The sequence below is a fragment of the Pochonia chlamydosporia genome, chromosome 1 (assembly GCF_001653235.2).
Source record: "Pochonia chlamydosporia 170 chromosome 1, whole genome shotgun sequence".
NCBI lineage: Eukaryota > Fungi > Ascomycota > Sordariomycetes > Hypocreales > Clavicipitaceae > Pochonia > Pochonia chlamydosporia.
In genome coordinates, this window is record NC_035790.1 from 3636660 (window position 1) to 3660543 (window position 23884).

Below are 23884 nucleotides of genomic sequence, written 5' to 3' on the forward strand. Positions count from 1 at the left end.
TACCTCTCTCACAGGAATATCTCAAACAAACAACGCCAATATGCCCAACAAGTTCACCATTGTCATCAACAACAACACGGGTAGCCCCCAGAACTACAATCTCTTCAGTGAGAAGCCCGAAATCACGGGCGTAGTAAAGTCATCTATCTGGACCAACATCTACCAAGTCGCTCAATCCACTCCCGATGGAGCCACGGCCGAGTTCGAGATGTGGAAGAACTACTTCGCCATTGTTGGTACATGGAAAGGAGGCGAAAAAGCCGGCGCCAAGGTGTCCATCAAGCAGACCAAGGCCGTGACCCTTGGAACCAAACAGGGTGATGGTACCGTCACTCCTGGAACGACCCTGAACCATACATGGGCAAAATTGTACAACTGTAGTATGACCTCAAACTACACAACAAATGTTGTATGAGCCTCATACTACAACTACACGTTGTATTATGGTAGTATGCCTGTTGTACAACGTGTTGTATGCACGTGACATTAAAACGATGATCTGAAGTGGTGTTGAGTCTCCGAAACTTTGTTTCATCGCAATAGCAACCACCTATCCCATCTCGTCGGAGTCAAAATCTAGCTCGACCTCCACTTCATTCATACCCTCAATCGCCGTGATTATATGTACAAGATCAATATGTCCGTTTCTCAACCAATTGCCGATACACTCAAGCCTTTCTAGGTTGTTTGCCGTCATCCGAAGCCTGTCCCACGATTGTGTACGACGAGCAGCTGAAAACGTTCGTTCTGGCTCTGCTGATGATGGAGGGATTGAGAGTATATCGATGGCCATACGATGGAGCCGCGGGTAGCGCTGTCGTTGTTCTGGTAAACACCACCATTCCAGGGGAGTTAAAGGTTTGATCGAGATGGGCCTGGCATTAAGAAATAGCTGCACATCGTCCTCATCCGTGAGGTCAGCCAATTCAACCTGCAGAGAGAGCTTCAATCGATCCAGCTCGTTTCTCGGCTTATCTGGAGAAGGTAGAGAGCCATCAACCTGCATCGCATCCTCCTCAGGCTGAGTGAGTGGCATATTCTTATATTTGTCTTCCCAAATACGTTGTGTGGCATCGAGAGCTTTCTGATGCCACTGCTCCGGCCAGTTCTGGGTCAGATATCGCCTTCTCTTTGACGGATCGAGCAGCATCGCAGCAGCGTACACCGGAACGGTGTCCGTGAGCTCATAGTACTTGTTAAGGATGAACCACCCCATCTCAATGGAATGGACCATCCGAAGATCTTTCCGCTCTCCGGATGAGTATAGATTCTACAGATAGATTAACTGCTTGTCCATCGCGCCAAAGGAATATTTGATCAGCCACAAACCTTCTGCTGTTCAAAAAAAGCGAGAATCACGTCCATCATCTCACGCGACTGAGATAGGCCTGCACGGTCGCCCTCAACCCACAAAGTGCCACTGTTGAATACTTGGAGAAATTGGTGTGTACATCTCAGTATCTCCCAATCCCCATGCGTCAGAGTGTTGGGGCCACAGGCCTCATCGTGTTCATGTAAGAATTTGATGATCTCGTTCTTCTTCCGGATCGCTCGATCAATCATAAAGTACCACGATGACCACCTGGTATCGTTATCAATCCCTAGACTGATACCGATAGCTCGCTCCCATAAGTCATGATGGATTGGGCTGTTTCGGAGCCACACAGCGAGGTTATGGAGCTTCTCGAGTGCAGGGGTCGATCCCCAGCCCTCGAAGCCTTTCTGCTTGCCTTTGCCTCTAGCCCTTTCGGCAATCTCTCTTGGTCTCGCCCCATCTCCATTATTTTGCACCATCGGCACCCCCATCGCGGCGGAGAATACTTCGTATGGGTCTGCATCTTCGGCCAGATCAATTGCGTCAAGTGCGGCTTTAAGAGCGGCTTTAAGAGCGGCTTTAAGAGCCTCCTTTGACTTGGCTAGTAGGAAGGCTTGAAGGGCGAGGTTGAGGATATGATCGAGACACCGGATTCGGCAGGCAACAGGGTTGAAGTTGAACTAGTCATGATCAGCGTGTACTAGATCTATGGCTGGCGTTATTAGACCTACATTGTACTCAGTCATCAAATGGTCTGATAACGCTCTTAACATAGTATCATTTGACGTAGCGTTATCGCCAGTATGATAGCCGATTCTGGTGGTAATGCCGTAACTTCTGAGAACCCTGACGATGTGCACAGCTTGACACTCTCCGCTATGGCTGTACAATACTTGAGGGAGTCCTAGCAGAGCTTTCCGCAGCCTATATTCACAATCAACCCATTGTGCACAGATTGCGAGATGTCCTCGACGCGCAGGTGATGTCCACATGTCCGTGGAGAAGTGTATCTGGCCGACAGCGTCTTGAATCGCCGTCTGGAGTTGCTTACGATACTCTACATAGTTCCTTTCAAGGAGGCGCACAAGCGTCCGTCGAGACAGCTTCAAGAGGTCTTGTATAGTAGGGTTGCCTGCTAACATAAGTTCTTGAAGTTCTGGCCACTCTGTTGCGCTCAATGATACTCTCCGTCGGGCGCAAAGAGCGATAAACGCCCTAATAAATCGTGGCTTATCAAAAGCTTGCCGGAGGGTTAGGTGCCTCGAACAGTGGACACCAACTGGTTGCATATACCTATCAATGGATGCTTGATTTGGACCATCTGTTCTCAAGGAATTGCCGTGGTTGCGAGACCATTCCTTCCACTCGGCTTTGTGCACCTTTTGGACATGCTCCTTCGCATTGCCTGTGTAGGCACTGCTCCAGATCGGCTTCGCTTTCTGCTTCTCACAAGAGAGACAGTAGTGCAGAACCTTCTTATGTCTTTTTGTACCAACCTTCTGAATGATATGAGTCTGCTCGGAGCCCACTGGAAGTCGAAACAAGGTCCAGATGTTCATCTGGACCGGAGAATGTGTTGTAAAGACTTCCGAAGACCCCGTGGATGATGAGGCAGGAGTGGAGGAGACCAGAAATGATGAGGCGTCAGCTACCGACATCGTATCAATCGACTTAGACAGAGTTTGGGGGTAAAAGTGATGCGCTTGAGCTGGCTATCTTGCTACGCGTTGCGTTGAAGAGTCATGGTGCGGTGGAGATGGGCCATAATCGATAAGGGAGAACAGTATATTGGACCAATCAGAGCGCGTTGTACAACAGTTGTACAACAGGCAAAATGTGTAGTTGTTGTACAACAGATTCAGGGCCGTACTACACAACGCGTTGTACAACGCGTTGTACGTACAATTTTGCCCATGTATGCCCTGAACATGACTGTGCTCAATGCAGTTACGCCCAGCTTCGACAAGGTGCCTGCTCCGTCGGCCGCTTGGAACAATGCCTACGAGGTTGACACCGGCAATGACTTCACACTCGAGATTGCTACTGATAGTGCGTCTACCGTTTTCTTCTCTCGGAACTTCCGCTTTTGCTAATCTGTGCAGACAACTTCTTCGTAGGATTGGCTAGCTCTCCCGATGGTAGCTCCAGCGTTCCGACAGCCACTTTCAAGCCTGAGCCTGGTAACCAGTATCAGATCCAGCCAGTCAACACTTACTATGTTACATATGGCTCTACGTTTGCGGTAGGCGAGCTATTGGATGTTGCAAAACTTCCAAAGCAGGCACTGCAGATTGACTTTACGATCCGCGGTCCTACGGTTACGATTAACCACACGCCCGACGGCAAACTTGTTATCGCCAAGTAGGGAGCATACTGCTCTGGATTGGAGGATTTAACAATCACCAACCAAGGCGCAAACAATAGCGTTGGAAGATGGCGTCCCTGTAGTCGGGGTTTCATAATAGCCGGTTACATTTCAAACGTTATTATGACGACGCATGTGTATATAGAGGTCACAAATGGGGGAAACTGGTAGCCAAAGGTCTAACAGTGGTTACTTCGTTAGAACTTGTCATTGCAATATCACTAGTCATTACACACGTCGTTGTTGAACAGAGTTCTGCCTCTATTCGCCCAATGGAGCTTCCACTACGCTCGGGAGGTTCATCACCTTGGCATGTACACCTAGAAGCTGCGGTCGGCGCTCAAATACGGCGTCTCTTTCAGACCAGACTGTAGCACGGAGGAGCCACTGCATATATCCAATCTAGAACGGAGGGAATTTCAATTGCTACTTTGCCAAGCGCTCATGTCGCTGGCAATCAACACTCGATATGATGCACAACCCCAGCTGATGATGCCTTGTCTTGGCACTCTGTAGCACAAGGAGTGGCTTAGACAACGCTTGTGTTCATGGCTGGCGCCTAATGATACCACCACGGAGCCTATTTATAACTGTTGTGTTTCAGATGAGTCTGGTGGGATGACTACAAGAACCTCTTATCAGAGAAGAGAAAGTGATTACAAAACTAGGTTATTTATCAATCTACTCATAGCTCCATCACAATGCATACGACTGCAGACGACAACTGCAATGACTTTATGCATGTTGGTCGAAAGTGTCTGATGCGTATTTGAGAATGGCGCCGCCAGGAGGTCGTGATGAGTTTACATGGGAAAACACCAGGCACACTGAACCAACAAAACTTGCTGTCAAGTCGCTTTTGTGAATCACACATGTACGGAAACACCCCGGGCACTGCCCTGCAAATGTTCTCTTCCCATTATTTCAAGATCCCAGCCAATCTTTATTTCCATCGCATCAAGGCTCGGAAACCTTGTTGATCGGTGCATCGCAATGGTGGTCTCACTAGACTCTTCTGTGTTAAATCAACTCCACACTGTTGAGGCGAGAAAGCTGTATAAGCTTACAGACAAACTCATCATATGCGGCGTTAGCAAGCTTGTCAACCTCCCACAAATAATCGTGGTTGACGAACAATCAGTAGGGTAAATCATCCGTTCTAGAGGCTATTTCTCATGCCTATTTCCCTATCAAGGGCAACCTCTGTACTCGCTTTGCAACAGAACTTGTCCTTTGTCAGGGAAGCCAGACTCAAGTTGAAGTTAGTGTTTAATTTGACGATAAGTCCAAGAGGCCCCAAACGATACAAAGAGTTAGATTCCGCGAAGAAGACCCTCCTGACGTTATTAAAGAGGCCGAAGAATCCATGGAGATAGCTGCTACCGGTAGAGACTTTTTCCAAGCATATTTTGCGCCTAGAAATTGGAGGGCTAAATATGTATCCACTAACCCTTGTGGATCTCCTGGGACTATACCAAGCAGAGACTGCAAACTAGTCCATACGAGGCAAGGAAACGTTCCACCAGCTTGTGGAGAGTTATATGAGGCGAAAAAAAAGCATAAATCTGGTTGTAGTTACGGCTAGCAACCAGATAGCATATCACATTGCTTTGAGAACGGCCAAGGTACATGATCTAAATCTCGAACGGACCCTTGGGGTTATTACTAAGCCTGATCTAACACGGCAGGGAACATCCAAGGAACACAATTACATTTAATTGGCGAGAAATCAAGAGAGCGGACATAGGCCTAAAATCGGCTGGCACGTCTTGCGTAATAGAGCAGAAGATAAAGATGCCGTTAAAAGTGGTGACGGTACCAGAATAAGCTTTTTTAAAACAACTGCCTGGGCTACAATTCCAAGAGCTGATCGTGGAGTTAACGGTCTACGCAAGAAACTAAGCAAGGCGCTCTATAGCATTCGGCAAAACTTGTCTGGTGTGATCGACGATATAGAAAAACAGCTTAGGGCGAGACAAGAAGAGCTTTACCAGCCGGGATTGTCAAGGTTAACTTCTTAGGAAATGTGATCCTTTCTTCTAAACATATCACAAAGGTTTCAAAAGCTGGCATGGGATGGCATCTATGGCCGATATAATGATCCTTTCTTTGGCGGTATATTGAATACCGAGCGCAAGTTACGGGGCTAGTTGAGAAATCTCGATCTTGCTTTAGACTACGTGCTAACGACAAAGGGATCCATGTTAATTATTAAGCTAGAAAACTATTGGGATAGTAATCTGCCTGAAGCGCCAGAATTCCTTGAACCTTTTCTTGAAGAGCATGCTTACAACAGTTGCTCGCTAAACTTAAACTCTAGAGATGTTATAAAACTAGACTTACGACGCTTTGTACTGCCGCTTTTAGCTATAGTAACTTGAGCGCGAATTACCTACTGCTTAGTAAGCTTATATATAGCTCTTCTAAGCTACCCTACGTTTATTCTAGTTACTATAAGCTATTTCTAACTTTAAATAGCTTAGAAATAGCTTTAAGTAACTTAGAGTAACCTATAATAACTATATAGTATATAGGTAAAGTTGCTTATTGTAAGGGACTAGCCTAGGGGCTTCTGTAAACTAGTATTACTAGTAGTAATTTTTCTTATAAGGGGAGAAAAGAAGAGAGAAAGGTAAGCTTAGCTTTAGTAAGCGCTCTTATAGGGTCTGCCTAAGCTCTAGAAAAGACCTATAGTAGGTTCTTAGGTAGCTCTTTCTACCTACTTATCTTCTTTTTTCTTAAGATTTAAGCGTTACCCTTAAATTTATAACACTTATACTTAAGAGCCTAATAAGAGAATTACAAAAAGAGAACCTAGTATTTTTTATTTAATCTTCTAGCTAGTATATAGATAAAAAAGAGACTTTTTCTCCTTTAGCTAGAAATTTAACTAATAGATTTAACTATAATCTTTTTCAAATATAGCTAATTAGTTAATATATTTATTACTTATTTACTTTATCTTTTATTAATTAAGAGTACTTTTCTTTAATACAAATTATATCTTTTAAAGTGTAAGGCGTGATTGGCATTGTAACTATAAGAAGAAATGTATAAGATAATAGTCTAACTTAGGTCCTAAAAGGTGTAAGAACCTAACCTAACTTAGCTCTAAATGTGCTTCTAATATATTCACTAAACCCTACCTAACTTAGACCTAGATACCCTATAGGTTCCTAAGGTAAACCTAGTTTAAACCTAGTTCTAAGGTATTAGAAGTAGCTCTACTTAAATCTAGTCTAACTTAGGTCTAAACCTATACTTAAAGAGTACCTAAATTATATAGAACTTCCATATATAATAGAATAAAAGATTAACTAAATTAAATAAGATTTAGTCTTAAATATATTAGGACTTAAGTTGCTTAGTTATCTAATAGTATTTAATTCTAGCTATATTTCTAACCTAATTATACTATATACTTATGATACCTAACATAAAGATATACTAGTAAATAATATTACTAGTATCTTTTTAAAAGACTAAAGTAATCAGGAATTAAATACTATTTAATTTAAGAGCTTTTATAAACTCTAACTACTTAAATTAAAAGAAAGTAATATAATTTAGATTATATTACTTATAAGCTTATATAAGTATAGAAGAAAACTTTATATAAGCGCTTATACTATAATAATACCTTAGAACTAGTTACTTCTAAAATAAAAAATAGTAATTATAATTAATTTCTTATAAATTACTTACTCTAGGTATAATACTATATTAAGACTACTTTAGGGTTAACCCTAACCCTAACCCTAATAAGAGAAGGTTTAAAACTTTTTACGTTTAAACCTTCTTCTTAGTAATTCTTTCTTTTCTAAAAAGAAAAGGCTTAGTAGTTATTGCTTTTTTAGCCTTTTGTTTTTTAACTTTTTCTTTTAGTATTAGCTAAATCTCTTAAATTAGTCTATAAAAGAGAGTTATTTTCCCCTTCTTTCGCTTAGTTAGTTAGTTAGTTAGTTAGTTAGTTAAGCAGATAGTTTGTTAGCCTAAAATAAACACACCTAAGAGCTTAGAGTGGCCCGCGTAATACCTCACATACACGCAGCTTATTAGCAATTCAGTCTAGATTATTAGTTTCCTTTAGTCTAAATAGTTAGAATCCTTCTAATTGCCTAGATTAAATAGTATTTAGTCTTTAATTACTTCTATCTTTCTAAAAGACTTTAGCAATATTATTTAGTAGTATACCTCTATAAGATATGGCTATTAGCAAAGAAAGGTGCTCTTAGTTAATAAGAGATTTAGTAAATAGCTCTAGTTAAGAAAATTGCAGTTAAGTCTATTAATTAAATGTCTAGCTAAAGGGGAAAGAACCTCCCTTTTATCTGTGTGCTAGCTATAAGATTAAATAAAAACACTAAGTCCCTTTTTCCTATCCACTTATTAGACTCCCAAGTGTGAGAAATTCCGCCCACATAATAGTATTTAATTTAATTAGTTTTTTTCTTAATTCTGTAAGAGTCTTTAGCTATTATGCGATGCTTCTATAGCTACTGTACACTTAGCTCCCGTTTAAAGATCTAGTTCTTTCTAATGTGCTGAGAGTAACGCATGCGCGAGCGGCCTAATAAAGCAAATACTTAACATTAAAGGGGTATTTAACCCGAACGAGATCCCTATCCTAAGCTGCCCACCTAACCCAGGTTTGTGGATAGCTGCAAATATTTATATAAAGTCTAGTATACTTAGAAGAATACCATCGCAAGTTAAGCCCATTATTACGACCTAGTTTACAGGTTATTTGTAGGCTATAGAATAGGCTAGTTATAGAGACTACTCTGTAGGAGAAATATAAACGTGCACAAAATAACAGTTAGAATAATAACTAATAGAAAGGCGCTTAGTTAAGATAAGTAAGTATATATAATACTAACTACTAAATATAAGTATCTTTAATACTTACTTCTAAGGTAACTAGTACTAGTAGTATATAACCACCCTAAATTTTCTCTTTCTTACATAGCTCTTAGTTTTTAGCTTTTAATATAGTAATCTTTAGCATAATTCTAAGTAATACTTTAAGAAACTATACTAATTACTAGTTACAGTCTATAATCTATTACTAATGTAATATCTAACCGCTTAGATTAACCAATATAATTGTCTCTGCTAATATAAACCACGCCTGGTTTATCTCTAGGGAATCCTAGCCGTTACTCGCATAGGCCTTGAGGAGTGCAAAAGCTACAGCCTCTCCTCTGGCAGTCAGAAAGCCTTCTGCACTTGTAAGGTCTGCATGTACTGCCGGGCGCAGCCGTAAGCCGGGGGCGTGGTGGCCTCTTTTCAACCGTATGAGGGGCAGGGGGGGGAGGACGCCAGGTGTGTCTTCCTTCCCACCTGCTCAGAGGGCGGCCGGGAGCAGGGACGTCCAAGAAAGGGGTGCGATTAGGGAGCAGAGTCAGACCACGGAGCTGAGGGAGAGCAGTGGGGGTAGTACGGAGACGACGGATAGGACGGAGAACAGGGTTGGGAGGGTCAGGACGGGGACGACCGACAGGACGGGGAGGAGGGGGGCGAAAAGGGTTAGGAGGGGCAGGAGGGCGAGAATGGGGATAAGGGAGAGAAGGGGGATAGGGACGAGGGAGAATAGCAGGAGGCTTATTATTCTCGTTATCACCTCGTTTCTAAACCTAGTATTAGCAACGCTACTTTAGAACACATATTAAAGGGGTTATAAAGAGCAAGATTAACTATAGAGACTTACAAGAATATTAAATGCTAGAATGTTCTTTTTACTCTGTGTATTTAAGCTAATATTGCTTGCATCTTTCTAAGTAAACTATTAGTATAGTTACTAAACTGCAAGCAAAAATAACCTACAAGTATAGCTATATTACAAGAGAATCTAGCTATAGGGATAATAGCATTAACGCTAAGAGCAACTATCCAGCACATGTTAATTATAGAGATATATTATATTATTCTAAGACTCACAAGCTAAAATAGTAGCAATGCAAACCATTTTACTGTAATAAGACAAGTAGATAAGTTATGTATAGTAGGCTTAATAATAGTTAATTAAGAGAATTAACCTATTACTATTAGATAAGAAATATCTAGTGCTAGAATAAAAAGAGTAGACTTCTTATATATCTTTTTGTAACTTAATTTTTATTTTATGATTAATATTAATATCGCAAGTAACTTCTTAATTACTACTTAGCAGGTATTAATAAGTATTATTCTTTAAGTCTTAAATCTTAGTTATGAGGGAATAATTCTATTGTATCTGGGCACTGGGTAGTCTGACCATCTACATAACTATAAAAGCGCGCAGCGCGACTTTTCTAAATGCTTAGCAGTCTATTATTATCTAGTTTTAATAATTACTGTGCTTTAGTCTAGTGTTAGTTTGTGGTAATCTAGCATAATAGAGCGCTTAGAGTTATGCTATATTAGCTAAGGCTAGTCACTTGACTTCACCACTTCAAAACGAGCTGAGGCGTTATTTTAAAATACGTACCTGGGTATAGTAAAGACTCAAAATTACTTAATCAGACAAGTACAAGTCGTCACATACCGCGTTATATGCGAAGATACATTGAGACCCGTCGCCGTAGACTTCGATGTGTGCAAATTTGAGCACCAGACTCTTTACAACATCTTAAACTGGTGCTTGTCCTACTTCACGGCGTCTGGAGGCCAGGCGCAACATAGTGGGATAAGACATCTAGCAGGGATCAAGTCCTCCGGGGCAAACATGGATACAAATGTTGAGTACTTTGTCTGCGTCTTTGGCCACTCCAACGGATCGACCGATGAAGTGAAATGGTAATAAGCAGTGGACAATCCATTTCCCTTTAGAATATCCCTCACAGCGTGCGTGACCTCGCAAATTTGTGTCTGCATTACGTCATACTGCATTGTAGAAACCATGAATCGTTCAGCAAGGCTCCTCAAATCCCACTCTGCTACACAGCATCATCCTGGGAGAGGCTCTCGGTGATGATGTCGTGGCTGAGGCCAATGGTAGACGGCCAGCTTTGACAGAGGTCTACCGAGGAGAAAATCCAGTTGTCGAGTGAGCTAATGCACTGCAGACCGGCAATAATTTGATAGCGTGTCCTTCTTACAGGTCTTTGGTGCAGCATGGTGGCTATTCACGCATGGCCTTAACGGAGACGCCATAAAAACCGTCACAACGGCCGACGGAAAGCACTTCTGGCTGGGTTATGACGAAATGCTGCCAAAAGATGTCCCAAATTCTCGCATTCTTACATACAGCTATCCCGCCCGCGTTGCCACCATCCTCGGAAGCACTTCTTTGGATAGGATGTTGCAACTTGCCCAGACGCTGGTAGCAGAGCTGGTTGCTGACAGAGAACATTGAAGTCTTGATACCCAAATTGGCATTGAGGCGTTTCACTGCCGCACCCACTAACGTAAATTCCGCAGTTGGAAAATGCCACGGAACGGCCCATCATATTTGCCAGCCACTCGCTAGGAGGAATAATTGCCAAGCGGGTACGCACGATAAGTCCATGTACGGCATGCGTCTGATGTCTTGCTAACTGGTGGCCCGTAACATCTAACTGGGCCCTTATATATTCCGCTGGTAGGACGGCACACAAGGCAGAACGCCTACACTCTATCTATGTATCCACGTACGGTATTCTATTCTTGGGCACCCCTCATCGGGGGAGTAGCAAGGCAAACCTTGCACACTTTGCTCAACGAATGGTGCAGGTTGTTATGCCCTCAAAGACTGTTGACACGGACCCTAAGCTTTTGCGCGCATTAAAGGCTGATTCAGAGACACTGCAGGAAATTAGCGATAACTTCACTCCTCTAATAAAACAATTTCGCGCCTATTTGTTTTGGGAACAAGAGAAGACCAGCCTTGGAGTAACCTTGGATTATGTGCGTCCCTTCCTATCTCGTGCTTGTTGCTACTCTGTCCTCTCTTGGCCTCTCCATATCCAAGAACAAGGAATAAGCATAATAAACCCTTTTCGTCTTTTTTGTCTGGCTAACGTGATTTTGTGCACTAGGTAGTCACAGAGAGCTTAGCTGCCCCGATTCTAGACAACACCGACCGCGCCGGCTTAAGAGCGGATCATGCAAACATATGCAAGTTTGTTTCCAGAAACGCTCCTAGATACAGACTGGTCGTATTGACAATGATCCGCTACTCGCTAGACGCCCCGAGCACTATATCCTAGCGGTGGAACCAAGAGAGGATTCTTGTCGGGTCAATTCGGAAGAACGAAGCGAATAAACTTTTGGTGTCTTATCGAGGTTAATCGGAAAGTAGTTACTTAGAATTGAAAATTTGACAATAATATAACAACTCACCATGTTTGCTACCTGCACTTTGACTCTTCTGTAAATTGCCGTGCGAGTAGTTTTAAGAGTACAGTTTTGCATAAATGTAGTTACCCTCAACAGATTGCGGGCCACACTGTCCCCGTGAAACTCCATGTCGGTTCACTGCCAATATTTAGCTGCGTGTAGGCGATAGTATACATCATACACTTGTCACTTGTCAACTATCTCCGCCCAGGGTTTCGTTTGTAGTGCCCGTTACAGTGTCAAGAAGGGAACTAAGTAAGTACGACTTATTCGAAGTTTATTCAGCTTTTTACATGCCATGGCGGGATGGAAAACTCCCCGCCACTCGTAGAGTGATAAAAAATTTTATCGGTTGTATCCACCTCTAGTTTACATTTCTTCCGTGTCTCCAAATACACTTCACACAGAGTTATGTTGGATCTCTTTCACCTAAGCTCAAGTCGTAGATGCTCAGCCTCCCTCAAATCTCACCAAAAGACTGCGGTTATAGCACTGTTTTTCATAGACAATATGCAGTTCAAACCACATGCATCATAATCTTGTCCCTAAAGATATAGCCATTCGAAGTCGCATCAGAGCTATCAACCCAGCAGAAGCCAGAGAAAGTGATCCTGCGTAGTACATCGCAGGCCGATATGCTTCCAATCCTGCCTTTTCGCCGCCGTACGCGTTTAACAGATATCCGGCAATTGGTGCTCCCTGTAGCAAAATCATCAGCCCGACTGACACGATCAACATCATTAAATTGTAAAAACACACCATAAGATACCCTCCACCCCAGCCCGTCACAATCATCCCAAGAGCAACGGCTACTCTCACAGACCCAAACACATTCCCCACAGCAGTAGGTATGGTTGCAAAAAATCCTCCATTGGCTGTACCATTCAGAACCGTGAAAACGGCCAAAGGCGCGAGGGTTGTGGAAGTTGGCCACAGAACCAGCATCCCCAACGAGCTTACTACAAGACTGCCAAATAGAGTGTTCAGCGGACCGAGCTTGTCTGAGACAAATCCGCACAAGATACGTCCAGCTGCGGAGGAGAAGTTGAAGCCTGCCAGAAGTGCTGCCCCTGTATTTGGAGACAAGCCAAGTGAGTGACTGTATAACGGAAGAAAGAATGGCGGCACCAAGAGCGGAAACGTTGCAATCGCGCCAGCAACAAATATTAGCGCAAACCTCGTGTCCTTGAATAGACTCCAATCGACAAAGCCGATAGTAGGGACCCTTATTCGTTCCTTGATCATCCACGCAGCCGGCATTCCTGTAGCCAAAGTGGCCAAAGCCATGATTCTGTATGTCCAGGCCACTCCGACGTGTTGGATCAAGACGCCCTGCATGATGGTGACGGTAGCGCCTCCGAGACCACCGCCAGCAAAAACAATCCCATTGGCTAATCCACGCTTCTGTTTGAAGTATTGTGCCGGCGTGACGGAGCACGTTGTAAAGCAGAGACTCATCCCACAGCCTAGCATGGCGCCGGCTGTGACGAACAGACCAGCTAGATTAGTAACTGTAAAACTACTAGTCAACTGCGCGAGGAAGATAACGCCGATGCCTATCATGGCGGTCGAGCGCGCGCCGATTATACGAACAATCCGCGAATTGATGATGGCCATGGCGCTGATGATTGTCGGTGGGATAGAGCCAATAAAAGAAAGTGTCGACGCTGAAGATAAGCCTGATTCGACAAAAGCTGCTTGAGTGACTCCCCAGCTGTAGTTAACGCCTGTGAACCAAAACGAAACAACGGCACATGCAACAATGACGATCCATCCTGGTCCGCCGTCAGGGACTGTACTATCAGCTAGCCGGGATGCTTCCAGGACATTGTCGATAGCCTCATCAACGGAGAGAATAGTGTCATTTGTGTTTAGGGCGGCTGCTCGATGCGAGAGACTTCCATCGCTAGGCGATAGTTCCGCCTGTGTTTGAGTAGCTCCAGATGTCGCCATGCTAGCACGTCGGTGTTGATGGTTACTATGCGAGGTTTTCTCCCTTAATTATAGCATATTTCGGACAATTAGAGAGGGAAATTCCTTCAGACACTGAGTTTTAATATCGGAGTTTCGCTGACATATCTCTTGTCATTCTTGGGAAGTTGGGCTTGACAGAAGAACTTTGAGTACTTACACGCCAAACGTGTTGACGTTGAACCTTTTATGCTTGTTTGATGATCAATCTGACCATCTGAAAGAAATAATAATACAGAAATGACTTGGATCAGTGGATCTGTTCCCCACGAGAGTTACTCGCCTACGCCATACGCCCTACGCCCTACGCCCTACGCCCTACGCACTTGTCTATTTGAGTCCTTCGGCGCGGAATGCTTGGAAAAACAATGACTGTGAAGTTTGACATTAGTCCTGTAAACTGAGGAGCCTGAAGTGGGCCCGTGAAGCCACGAGGCGGAAACGGTGATCAACTGACTAGAGTCTGTGGAAAACACCAGACATTTACCCATACCCAAAAATACATCAACACACCTCCATATGCTGTAGTACATGACGCGATATTCCATGCCGTTGATTTGGCTTTCCTATGCAGCTGCAGTCCCTTTAATAGTCTAAGTAATTGCCGTAGTAAGTTTGTAACTTGCTATTATTCTCCACAAGTATCTCCGATTATCGTCATGACCAGTTACTATGGGTCAACTTTGCCATGGCACGTTGCAAGCGTCCAATGGAATGTGGATTGAATCTTTAGAGACTAGAGAGTCTAGTGGCATGCCTGTATATTTCGTTGTAATAATATAATTACAGGTAATAGGAGCCATGGTGATTAGCAGTCTCCAGTGCTCTATTGCCTGAAAACTGCACAAAACCCTCACATTTCTGGGCAAGTTGTTGGGTTCGTTATCTGTACCGTCTAATAGGATATACTCCTCATAAATGAATGGCCTTACCTCCAACGCACCAATCGCCTGGCCCAATTCTAAATATACACGAACGCCCTAGTATTCCCTTGGTACGTCGGCTGTATTCTTCTCCGCTTATGTCGTCTCAAACAAACAGATCATGCTAGCAAATATCATCACTCTTTCAACGGGCTTGATGGCTGCGGCAAACCAGGAATATTACCGCTTTGCTTATTTGGCCCAGCAACTTGTTTTTGGCCAAGGCCCAAGGTCGGCCCCGAATCCAGAGGCAGCAGACCGACATCACGTTTGAAACGCAAAAGCCATTCAGGGTTATCAGCGGCAGTCTGATTCCAAGGGTCATCGCTACAGTCTGTTAGTCCTGTATTACCGCTAGGATCTGGGGAGCTTACTCGTCAAACTCTAGCCAACGGGCCTGATACTGTATCTCCTCGTCAGTGGGAGCATGCTTGTTCGGATTTTTATCCGACATGGTCAAGGCAACGAATCTAGCAAGATCCTTGGCCAGTCGGCGATAAGCGTTTGCGTCATTTGGGAAATATGGCGGTCGCTGGCTATTCGAAGGGCCACGAAGTGGCAAAGGCGTACCGCCAACGTCCCCTAAGCTTGCTCTCTGGGAACATCTGGGTCGAATAGGATCTTCTGAGGAAATTTGTCGAGTGGGATTCTCTAATTTGTCACCTCCACTTGTTGAAATAGTTGGAAAAGTTGAAAACGTTTGATCCAACGCATCAACATGGACGAAATCACTGAGGTTGTTCGCAGGATAGCCACCCAAGTTCTCAGAGATGCCTTCACAGTTCTCAAACAATCTTTCAGATGCCTCGCCCCTTAGCAGCGTAGGGAACTGATCTCCAGGCACCTGACCAAAGCCATCTCCCATAAGATATTGCTGACATTCAATCTGGCGCTCCATCAGTTCTGCGGCATTCTGATGCATCGGCAACGCAGCCCGTCGCTTGAATGCCTCGAGCCAACGCGTTGAACCGAAAATCGACCGCAAAAGCCAGTCTACTATAGCCTTTGACGGCGCCTTGGAGCCCTCATCCGCTGACCGGATTGTTTTGGCCGCCTCGAACTGTAGAGCACTATCTGACACCGGCCAGTTCCGAAGTCTGGCTTGTGCGCAAAACTGCTGGAGTTGGCTCTCAAAATCGCAATTCTGAAATATCTTGTCCTTTCCATTGATTCGCAGACTAGAAAGGCGGTTCTCTGCTTGGGCACGGACGGATTGGAGCATGGCACGCTGTAAGACTTCGTTGGAGGACATGATGAGGTCGCGGAGCCATGAGGCAGCATCAGCGGCATCGGTGCTTGACAGAAGGTCCGAGGTGAAAATGACTCGACATGCTTCTTGTTGTATTTCGGGGTCGCTTGGGGCATGGCCGACTTCGTCGAGGCGATGGGTGATCCAATAGTGAAGTTCTAGCTTGATAAGTTCGTATGCCGTGTTTGGTGTCCATGGTGGAGCTTTGCCAGCTTTGTATGGTAAAGCGGAGGTTTGCTCGAAGGGAATCAGATCTGTGAATTAACGTGAGTTTATGGAATAGTGGTAGGAGATAACGGCCGTGTTACATACAAGGTGGTAGTGAGTTCTCAACGGTTTGGAGGATTGCGTCGTCAAAGCCCCAGTCTCCAACCCACTCTGCCATTGTGCTGCCTTTCTTGAAATGATCACCAATATGATCGACTCGCATGGGCCAGTCATCTAAATCACAACCACAAAATCCGCAACGAGATCGGATGGGGGGTGCCAAGACCTTCCATGAGTCAAGAGCAACAGTGCTCATGGTAGCGTAGTGAACCAGGCGTAGGTGTTGCGTCAAGTGATCTTTCCTATAGAAAGTTCGCTCCTCCTGTTCCCTGGTCCTGCACATGGCAAAGTTGTGAGTCTCCAAATGAGCCTGATCAGGACTTTCTGCATCGCAGAATATGCATGCAGAAGCACCTGTGTCTGGGTCTACAGAGACAGGTCCTGCCGGCGAACAAACCCAACGATCCAAGGACAAATGCCAAGTTTTCTCGTGCCGTTGCCAGTCGTATTTCGTCTTGAAAGCCTCTGTAAAAAAAGTACATTGGAATGGCCTCCTCCCTGACTCCGGGTGGGATTCCCGTTGCCGGTGATGGGGAGTCTTTGTGCGGCGTCGTCGTCGTCGTCGCCTTGAGTTCGAGCGCAAAGCATAAGTAGCTGAATGAGCCCCGGCACTCGATGAGCGGCCTGAGTTAAGAGAGCCTTCGCTAGACATATCATGCCACCCGCTCTCTGATGACCATGTGCTCAGAGATGCAGCTGAGTTGTCGTCAGAAAGACGAGAAAAGCCATGATCACGGCTCACGTCGGAGGAACTCAATACACTGATTGCCCTCGATATGGCGGATATTGTAGCGTGCTCATCTTCAGGCGGTGAATTGGCCCATCTTTGAAGAGGACTCAAGTCTGCAAATATTCCTGGTGTTGGGGGTCGAGAAGGGATGTCTATTGCGCTTGGCGTGTTTTCATTTTCATTCCGGGTCGAAGACACAAATGCAGTCGCACTTGACTTAGACCGTCTTCTTACGTTAGCGAACCAGTTGGAAATTTGCGATATACTCAACCCTGTCAAGTCGCAAAGATTTTCTTTCTCCTGCTGATTGGGATATGGATGGCTGCGGTGGGCTGCAAACCACCGTCTCAGAATCTTCACTGCTCCCTGGGAGAATGGCGGTCGAGTGCGAGTAATGGGTTCCAGGCTCGGAGATGTGCTACAAGAGCTCGGTTCCTGATCCTGGACTTGTGATAAGTGATGCATTGACATTTGGTGAGGTTTGGTGATGGTCGTAGGGCTGAGCTGACTTGACATGGTTCGATGATGGTGTTCAATGTTCTCGGATTCCAGTTCGGCAGGGGATATGCAGGCGGTTAGCTGACTGCCAACTCACACACGCCTCTTGTCGTCAAATCCCCCAGAAACTGAGACTTGTCCTGAATGCTCTTCGTAAGAAATTATGTGCATGGATACGATTGACTCGTTGCGATGTCGCTGGTCGCTGACATTTCGAACCAGACTTGACTTGTCAAAAGTGGATCCAATATTTGATAGCGTAAGGCGTCGTTGAAGATTCACACCTTCACATGACATGACCAAACTCCATCTAAGGCAGGAATTGCTATTCTAACCTAAGCCGTAGGATGACGCATGGAAATAATACTGATGCCCGTTCATCGTCGGACTGGTCAAGTAATGCGAACTATTGGTGCATTTCGTTGTAAGTAGCCAGAGAGAAGCAGGTTGCTATGGTGGAAAGGAAAGAGTTGTCAGATTTTGCAAAAGGACATCTCTGAATCATTAACATGGCCCTCAGTAGGCTATTAATCCTCAACATGCGGCAATACAAAGCCACAAATAAATCTATATGCGTCTATGGTGGACACAGGGCGGGTTCGTTGTTGTTCACCCGTGACGTTGAAAATGATAATGAATTACCCCTGTTTAGGGACCGTGAGAATTTGTCCAACAGAGCCAACATGGCCGAAGGCTTCATTTACAAGACAGATACAGGCTAGCTCGTAGACAGATGTATAATCTCAATACATAACGCGATACCCAACTATTTCATTTATTCATCCTACATCCAGTGCCACCTCTTGATATGATGGAGGAGGATCCATCACAAGGACGTCCAGAGATGCATTTATATACTACGCGGGAACATCAATATTAGTAGCATCAACTGCCTCAAGAGCCGTTTAGAACATACCTGTATGGGACCTTCCAAGCCATTGGATATGCCGGCGGCAACATCAAGCGCATACTTAAGTCTCACCAGGCACGAATTCGATGATGGTCTGGACTGAACAGCCACAAACATGCCCCAAGCCCCCAAATCCAGCTCAAAATCTTCTGATTTGATCGGCACTGCTCCCTTTATAGAGTTTCCGAGGCGGGTTTCCGTCATGGCTCCCCAGGTGGATCGTAAACGAGCAGATATAGCAGCCCGCAGTTGTATTTCCACACTTCGTATGTAGACATTGGCCTCTTGCATTAACTCTCGCGGAGTATGAAGCACCAATCTCACTGGCGTTCCCTGCCCTCGAATTAGAACCGGTGGTTCTGGGAGGATTATCTCCATCTGCAAGGAAGGAGAATATAAAGGCAGATATTCATCGCGGTTGCGCGAAATAAGCTCTCTGGAGGCAAGATTGCAACTTTGAGTTAGCTTATCCGCGCAAAGTGCGACGGTACATGATGCTGCGAGGTTATGGACTAAAGGGTTGCAGCTGAATGGAAGCTCTCGTTTTACACGAGTGGTTCTTGTTACTTTCCCGATCACACGTCGCTCCACCGTAGCAGATAACAAATATGTTGACTTTATTCGGAGTTTGCCGTCGTTGACTTTGAATGATGATGGTAGCTGGCAGGCGTTCTCACACGCGCAGTTGAGGCTAGTCGGAAACTTGAACTCTACAGGACACTCATAGACACAGCTAGCGGGTTTGTCCTTGGCAGTGGCTGATTGCATGATTTTGAGGTCTTTCGACTGCTCAAATAGCTATAACTGCGTTAGCAGCAGACAGTCCCGTGGTCATAGTACGCTTACTATGTGGTTATGCTCATTAGGGCAACAGCCATTGGCCTCAGGAGAGACCTTGACCGCCAGCCTAGCTGTGAACGCAAACTCTAAGCAGAAATCCTGAAAACTCAATCACTCTGCGTTGTGTTACTTACCCCAAAGAGTTGCTGTGATCCGGGGTGGGTGTTTAAACAAACATCCCTGTATTGCTAGTGTTCCTCGTAACTGGTCGCCTGGACGAAACGAGGACGCATTACATTCACTGTCTATGCGCAGTGCTAGCTTCATGTTGCGCTGGCAAGTTGAAGTGACCGAAGATTGAATGTGCTTCTGTAGAGTGAGCGTTGTGTAGTTGTTCTCGGCTCTCACAATTGAAGTCGTAATATATTGGCAACTAAATCTGGTTACCTTCCAAATGGGCGATTGAATTGGTCTCACGTGTGATGATACTTTTTGCACTCGGAACATCTTGGTCGGCTATACCGGATATACAGGAAAGATGCAGGCAATCTCCTTCAGTCGACAAGAAACATAGCCCTTACTGCCGGGGCATGACGAAGCGCTTGATTGAGTATATCCGCCTCGATCTAAATCTGGGGTTTCTAATATCGAGGGAAGGCGGGAGATGACCAAATGACAACTAATCATGCTTCCACAACACCAAGTTGAAGGTGGAAATATAAATTTGAATGAGCATGCGCAACTAGCTCGTGTATATGATTTTGAGAAATTGATCCCATCGCATCTTCTTTCCTCAAATAACTACTTCCCTGCTATAACCTTGCTGCATTTTCCAGTTTCTACGTATCTGCCTGCTTGTCAGCTCGCCAGCGTGTGTCCTCAACCTGGTTCACTTTGCCCTTTCCAATCGTATTAGCGCTACATTTTTGCCTTTTGTTCGGGGGTGTGTGCTGTGGAACGTAATGTAAATATGGGCCAACTTCTTGCAAGTCTACTTCTCCTCACATACGATAAAGTTTGACTTCACAAAATCTTGCCCTTGGCCACTTTAACATGCCGCGCACCTTAGTAGCTTATCGGCACAGCGATTTCCTCACAACGTATCGTAATGGGCCCAGCAATGCCGTGGTGGCGTGGCGAGGATGACGGTGAAAGCCTACCAAGACTTCACAAGATTTCCGGTATATCCGGTTGACACAATCCAATCATCCACCATAGTAGATTACAAGTATGAGCAGTGTGTTGGGCCATTAAAATGAATGGACAATCTTATCGCTTGCAAAGGCTGTTTACTATTCCAACAAGTGCCACACACGTAGTCATTTTGTGTATGGATGGCACAACTGATGGGTGGCGTTGAACTTCATGTCTGAGCCAGCTTCGCTTATTCCGGTATATCCGATCAACCAGGATCAAACGTCTCCCATTGATCACATCCTGATTTCACACAGCTCGACGTAATTGCTCTCAAAGCGACACGATAACAACAGAATCGCAAAGCATGGATATCGAATACAAGCGTAAGCGCGTTGCCAAAGCCTGTCAAAGATGCAGGTCTATGAAGTCAAAGGTAAGTGGTCTGCCGAGACTGGGTATCACTCCACAAGTGTTAACTATTTCATAGTGCGACGGACATCGGCCATCGTGCAGCAGATGTCTGGGTTACGGATATACCTGCATTTACCGCCTACAACGCCCTCGACTACGAACTGGAACAGACGAGCGCTTCAGTGCAGATATTTCCGAGAACTTACCGGACTTATGCGATGCCATACACCAGCAAGAAAGCTTACTGGACCATGTGATTTCTCTCCTTCCCTCTGGTCCGGAACAAGAGGAAGTCCTCCTGAAGAGGTCGAGCATCAAATCACAGATTGATGACGCCATCTCCAGTACGAGATCTAATGTTTCACCACGCGCAGTTGCTAGCGAATCTCCTAGCGCATCACCTTCTGGTCATGTCGATCGGTCACCAGGATACCTGGGGGAGGTTAGCGACATTCGATTTGTGAATCTGGTGAAGAAGATTCTGCAGACTCAAGATGGGACTGCAATGACGCAAAGGGATTTTGAGAGTTATGACCAAGGCGAGAGCCTGGTGTTTTCTGACAAGGTCACATCTCCGACCATGCTACTGCCTGTCTTCGAGGAAGCTAAGCGATACATCAATGCGTATTTCACAACCATCCATATCGCTTATCCCTTTATCCCTGAGTCAATCTTTGTTCAAGAGTACAAGACACATCGAGACCATGACACTCCCCAGGCGCGGAACTGTGGCAGCAATATCGAGACTGCGCTACTATGTAAGCGATGTTTCCTGAAATTATTTCCCAGCCTCAGACTAATCTTGCAGATACGATTTGTGCCATTGGTGCTCATTATACAACTCTACCTGGCAAGGATAATGGCGTAGATACGCTACATGAGAAGTTTTTCTCGTGCGCTTTAGCCTTGGCGCCAAGTTCCAACCTGGAACGCTCGCTTTCTCAGGTATCATTACTTTTAGCACGGTGCTTTTATCTCCTGGTTGTTTGCAGGACAGAAAGGTTGGCGCTATTCCCTAGCCAGGCGTATGAAGATGTTCTAACAGTAGTAGTTGTTGGACCATACTAGGCCAAGCCGTTCGTGTAGCTCAAAGCATTGGGCTGCACGTAGCAAGCGAGGAGTCAGATAGTACACAATGCGGTCACTCTCCAGAGATTGAGAAACGACGTCGCGTCTGGTACTCCATCTATGTTTTAGATCGGCTACTTTCACTACAGCTTGGTCGACCTCCAGCTATCCATGATGACGACTTTAACGTCCCGTTACCAACGCGAACGAGTGATGCCGAGATTGATTGGACCGGCGAGGTGGTGGAGGAGAGAACAAGTAATGGGCCGTCATCGGGGGACTATTTTATTGCAGTAATTGCCTTCTCGGGGATCGTTGGCCGAGTCCTTCGTAGTCTTTATTGCCCCAGGCGAAGTCACTTTGCCTCAGATGATCTGCTCAACACGAAAGATCTAGATCGACAACTCGTCGAATGGAGATCAGCCCTCCCTAGAGCTCTTCGCTTTGATTTAGGTCATACATTTGAGCAATCACATACCTTCAAGAGGCAGGCAAGTTTTATTACCCCTTCCTGGGATCCTCATGACACTCATGTGGTTGTCTGACAACTGACAGCGAAACATGTTGGCCATAAAGTATCATCATCTTCGGGCCCTCATCTACCGCCCGTATCTATGTCATCCGCTACTAATGCACCTCGGTGACCCCAATACATCTTTTAGCCAGTTAGATTGGCCATTGATTCGCACCTACGAGCGAGCATGCATTTTGGAAGCTCGCGAGACGGCTCGCTTGCTGCACGGGATCTCCAGCAAAGAGGAGCTAGTTCATGGGTTCCCATGGTGGCAGATGATATCTTGCTTAGTATGCGCTAGCTCTATCTTGCTTGTGTCTAGCATGTTTGCTGAGGCAACGCTTGAGTCGTCTGAGTTCGATACCGACGGGTTATCAGATGACGCAGAAACGTGTCTTAAAGTGTTTGATGCTCTTAGTATCAACTCACCAGGAGCGAGGATAGCCCGTGACATGATGAAAGCTTTGAAGGAGTGCGGCGTGAAGTGGAGTGAGTAAAACGCGATTTCAGCCGCACGTACATGCTAACTGTTGCAGAAGACGCCGGCGGCGGCACCCCCAGAAGTGCTCAGGATAGTGCAAAAGCATTAAATGGCTCTCCGAGGCTTTTAAACCAGGTCCCTAATCTAAACACGACCTTGAACTCCCTTTATGACGGTGACTATGGGCAACAGCTATCCATATCCGGGGGCTCGGTGCAAACAAACTGCTGCTGGCCAGCGGAAATCGTGGACTCAATGGCGTGGTCGTCGCAGTTTTTTGATTTTGGGTCCGAGAGATTAGGCCACGGAGATTGAGTGAAGGTGAAAATACACAAGTGAGGCATGATGAGGGAAGCTGTGTATTTCCAATAACAAACAGTCAACAGCAAGTAAGCCGGAAATGGCGTACATACGTTAGTCGGCACCAAAATACCAAAATGCACGTTTCATGAGGTGCCACGAGTTGAACTGGTTCTTCCATGTCCTACTTTGAGTATTTCCGCGTGAACCATCAGTCAAGCAAAGGGTTTGCCGTGGTGAGAAGCTACGGAAGGGGAGCCTTCATCACAGAACGAGATTCCGATTTCAGGATTTGGGGAAATTGTCAATTACGCCCCAACGCCAGTTTTCAGGAAAGAACCAGTAGCTGGTCAGGGCTGCACTGCCCCAGCCTACAGGATGTTGCTGGTCCCCTGAACCCAACAAAGGCCTAGTAGGAACAAAGCGTTGATGCTTTGCATAAGGCTGCGCGGAAATAACTCACAAACAATCAGAGCCCGTCCATAACTTCACCGCAAGAGAGATTTTTCCTCTTCATAATGTCATTTCAAATCACAGACTGGAAAGACCTAGCCTTCTTTGAGACACGCAAGCTTCGCAGCGTACGATGCAGATGACAATGCCTACT

General features: G+C 45.3%; 8 protein-coding genes across 8 annotated transcripts; 4 read left to right on the forward strand and 4 right to left on the reverse strand.

The window, feature by feature from the left end:
* Positions 1 to 40: 40 nt before the first annotated feature.
* On the forward strand, positions 41 to 415 carry VFPPC_12930 (hypothetical protein; the record flags this gene model as incomplete). The annotated part of the gene is made up of 1 exon (XM_018290707.1): positions 41 to 415. One exon carries the CDS (start codon positions 41 to 43, stop codon positions 413 to 415), a length of 375 nt encoding a protein of 124 aa, XP_018149219.1.
* A 135-nt stretch (positions 416 to 550) lies between these two features.
* Positions 551 to 2973, reverse strand: VFPPC_16902 (Tfo1 transposase; the record flags this gene model as incomplete). The annotated part of the gene is made up of 3 exons (XM_018290321.1): positions 551 to 1270; positions 1330 to 1995; positions 2047 to 2973. The coding sequence occupies 3 exons, from the start codon at positions 2971 to 2973 to the stop codon at positions 551 to 553; spliced, it is 2313 nt and encodes a 770-aa protein (XP_018149220.1).
* A 270-nt stretch (positions 2974 to 3243) lies between these two features.
* Positions 3244 to 3680, forward strand: VFPPC_12931 (hypothetical protein; the record flags this gene model as incomplete). The annotated part of the gene is made up of 2 exons (XM_018290708.1): positions 3244 to 3364; positions 3418 to 3680. The coding sequence occupies 2 exons, from the start codon at positions 3244 to 3246 to the stop codon at positions 3678 to 3680; spliced, it is 384 nt and encodes a 127-aa protein (XP_018149221.1).
* A 7220-nt stretch (positions 3681 to 10900) lies between these two features.
* VFPPC_17355 (hypothetical protein) lies at positions 10901 to 11321 on the reverse strand (the record flags this gene model as incomplete). Its single annotated transcript, XM_022429069.1, has 2 exons — positions 10901 to 11272; positions 11313 to 11321. 2 exons carry the CDS (start codon positions 11319 to 11321, stop codon positions 10901 to 10903), a joined length of 381 nt encoding a protein of 126 aa, XP_022285914.1.
* A 42-nt stretch (positions 11322 to 11363) lies between these two features.
* On the forward strand, positions 11364 to 11848 carry VFPPC_17354 (hypothetical protein; the record flags this gene model as incomplete). Its single annotated transcript, XM_022429068.1, has 2 exons — positions 11364 to 11567; positions 11678 to 11848. The coding sequence occupies 2 exons, from the start codon at positions 11364 to 11366 to the stop codon at positions 11846 to 11848; spliced, it is 375 nt and encodes a 124-aa protein (XP_022285915.1).
* Positions 11849 to 12509: 661 nt separating this feature from the next.
* On the reverse strand, positions 12510 to 13931 carry VFPPC_00931 (monocarboxylate permease; the record flags this gene model as incomplete). Its single annotated transcript, XM_018280852.1, has 2 exons — positions 12510 to 12677; positions 12738 to 13931. 2 exons carry the CDS (start codon positions 13929 to 13931, stop codon positions 12510 to 12512), a joined length of 1362 nt encoding a protein of 453 aa, XP_018149223.1.
* A 1078-nt stretch (positions 13932 to 15009) lies between these two features.
* On the reverse strand, positions 15010 to 17694 carry VFPPC_00932 (homeobox and C2H2 transcription factor; the record flags this gene model as incomplete). The annotated part of the gene is made up of 3 exons (XM_018280853.1): positions 15010 to 15199; positions 15247 to 16375; positions 16434 to 17694. The coding sequence occupies 3 exons, from the start codon at positions 17692 to 17694 to the stop codon at positions 15010 to 15012; spliced, it is 2580 nt and encodes an 859-aa protein (XP_018149224.1).
* Positions 17695 to 20867: 3173 nt separating this feature from the next.
* On the forward strand, positions 20868 to 23292 carry VFPPC_00934 (transcriptional regulatory protein GAL4; the record flags this gene model as incomplete). The annotated part of the gene is made up of 6 exons (XM_018280854.1): positions 20868 to 20936; positions 20991 to 21672; positions 21723 to 21807; positions 21966 to 22275; positions 22538 to 22985; positions 23033 to 23292. The coding sequence occupies 6 exons, from the start codon at positions 20868 to 20870 to the stop codon at positions 23290 to 23292; spliced, it is 1854 nt and encodes a 617-aa protein (XP_018149225.1).
* Positions 23293 to 23884: the final 592 nt, after the last annotated feature.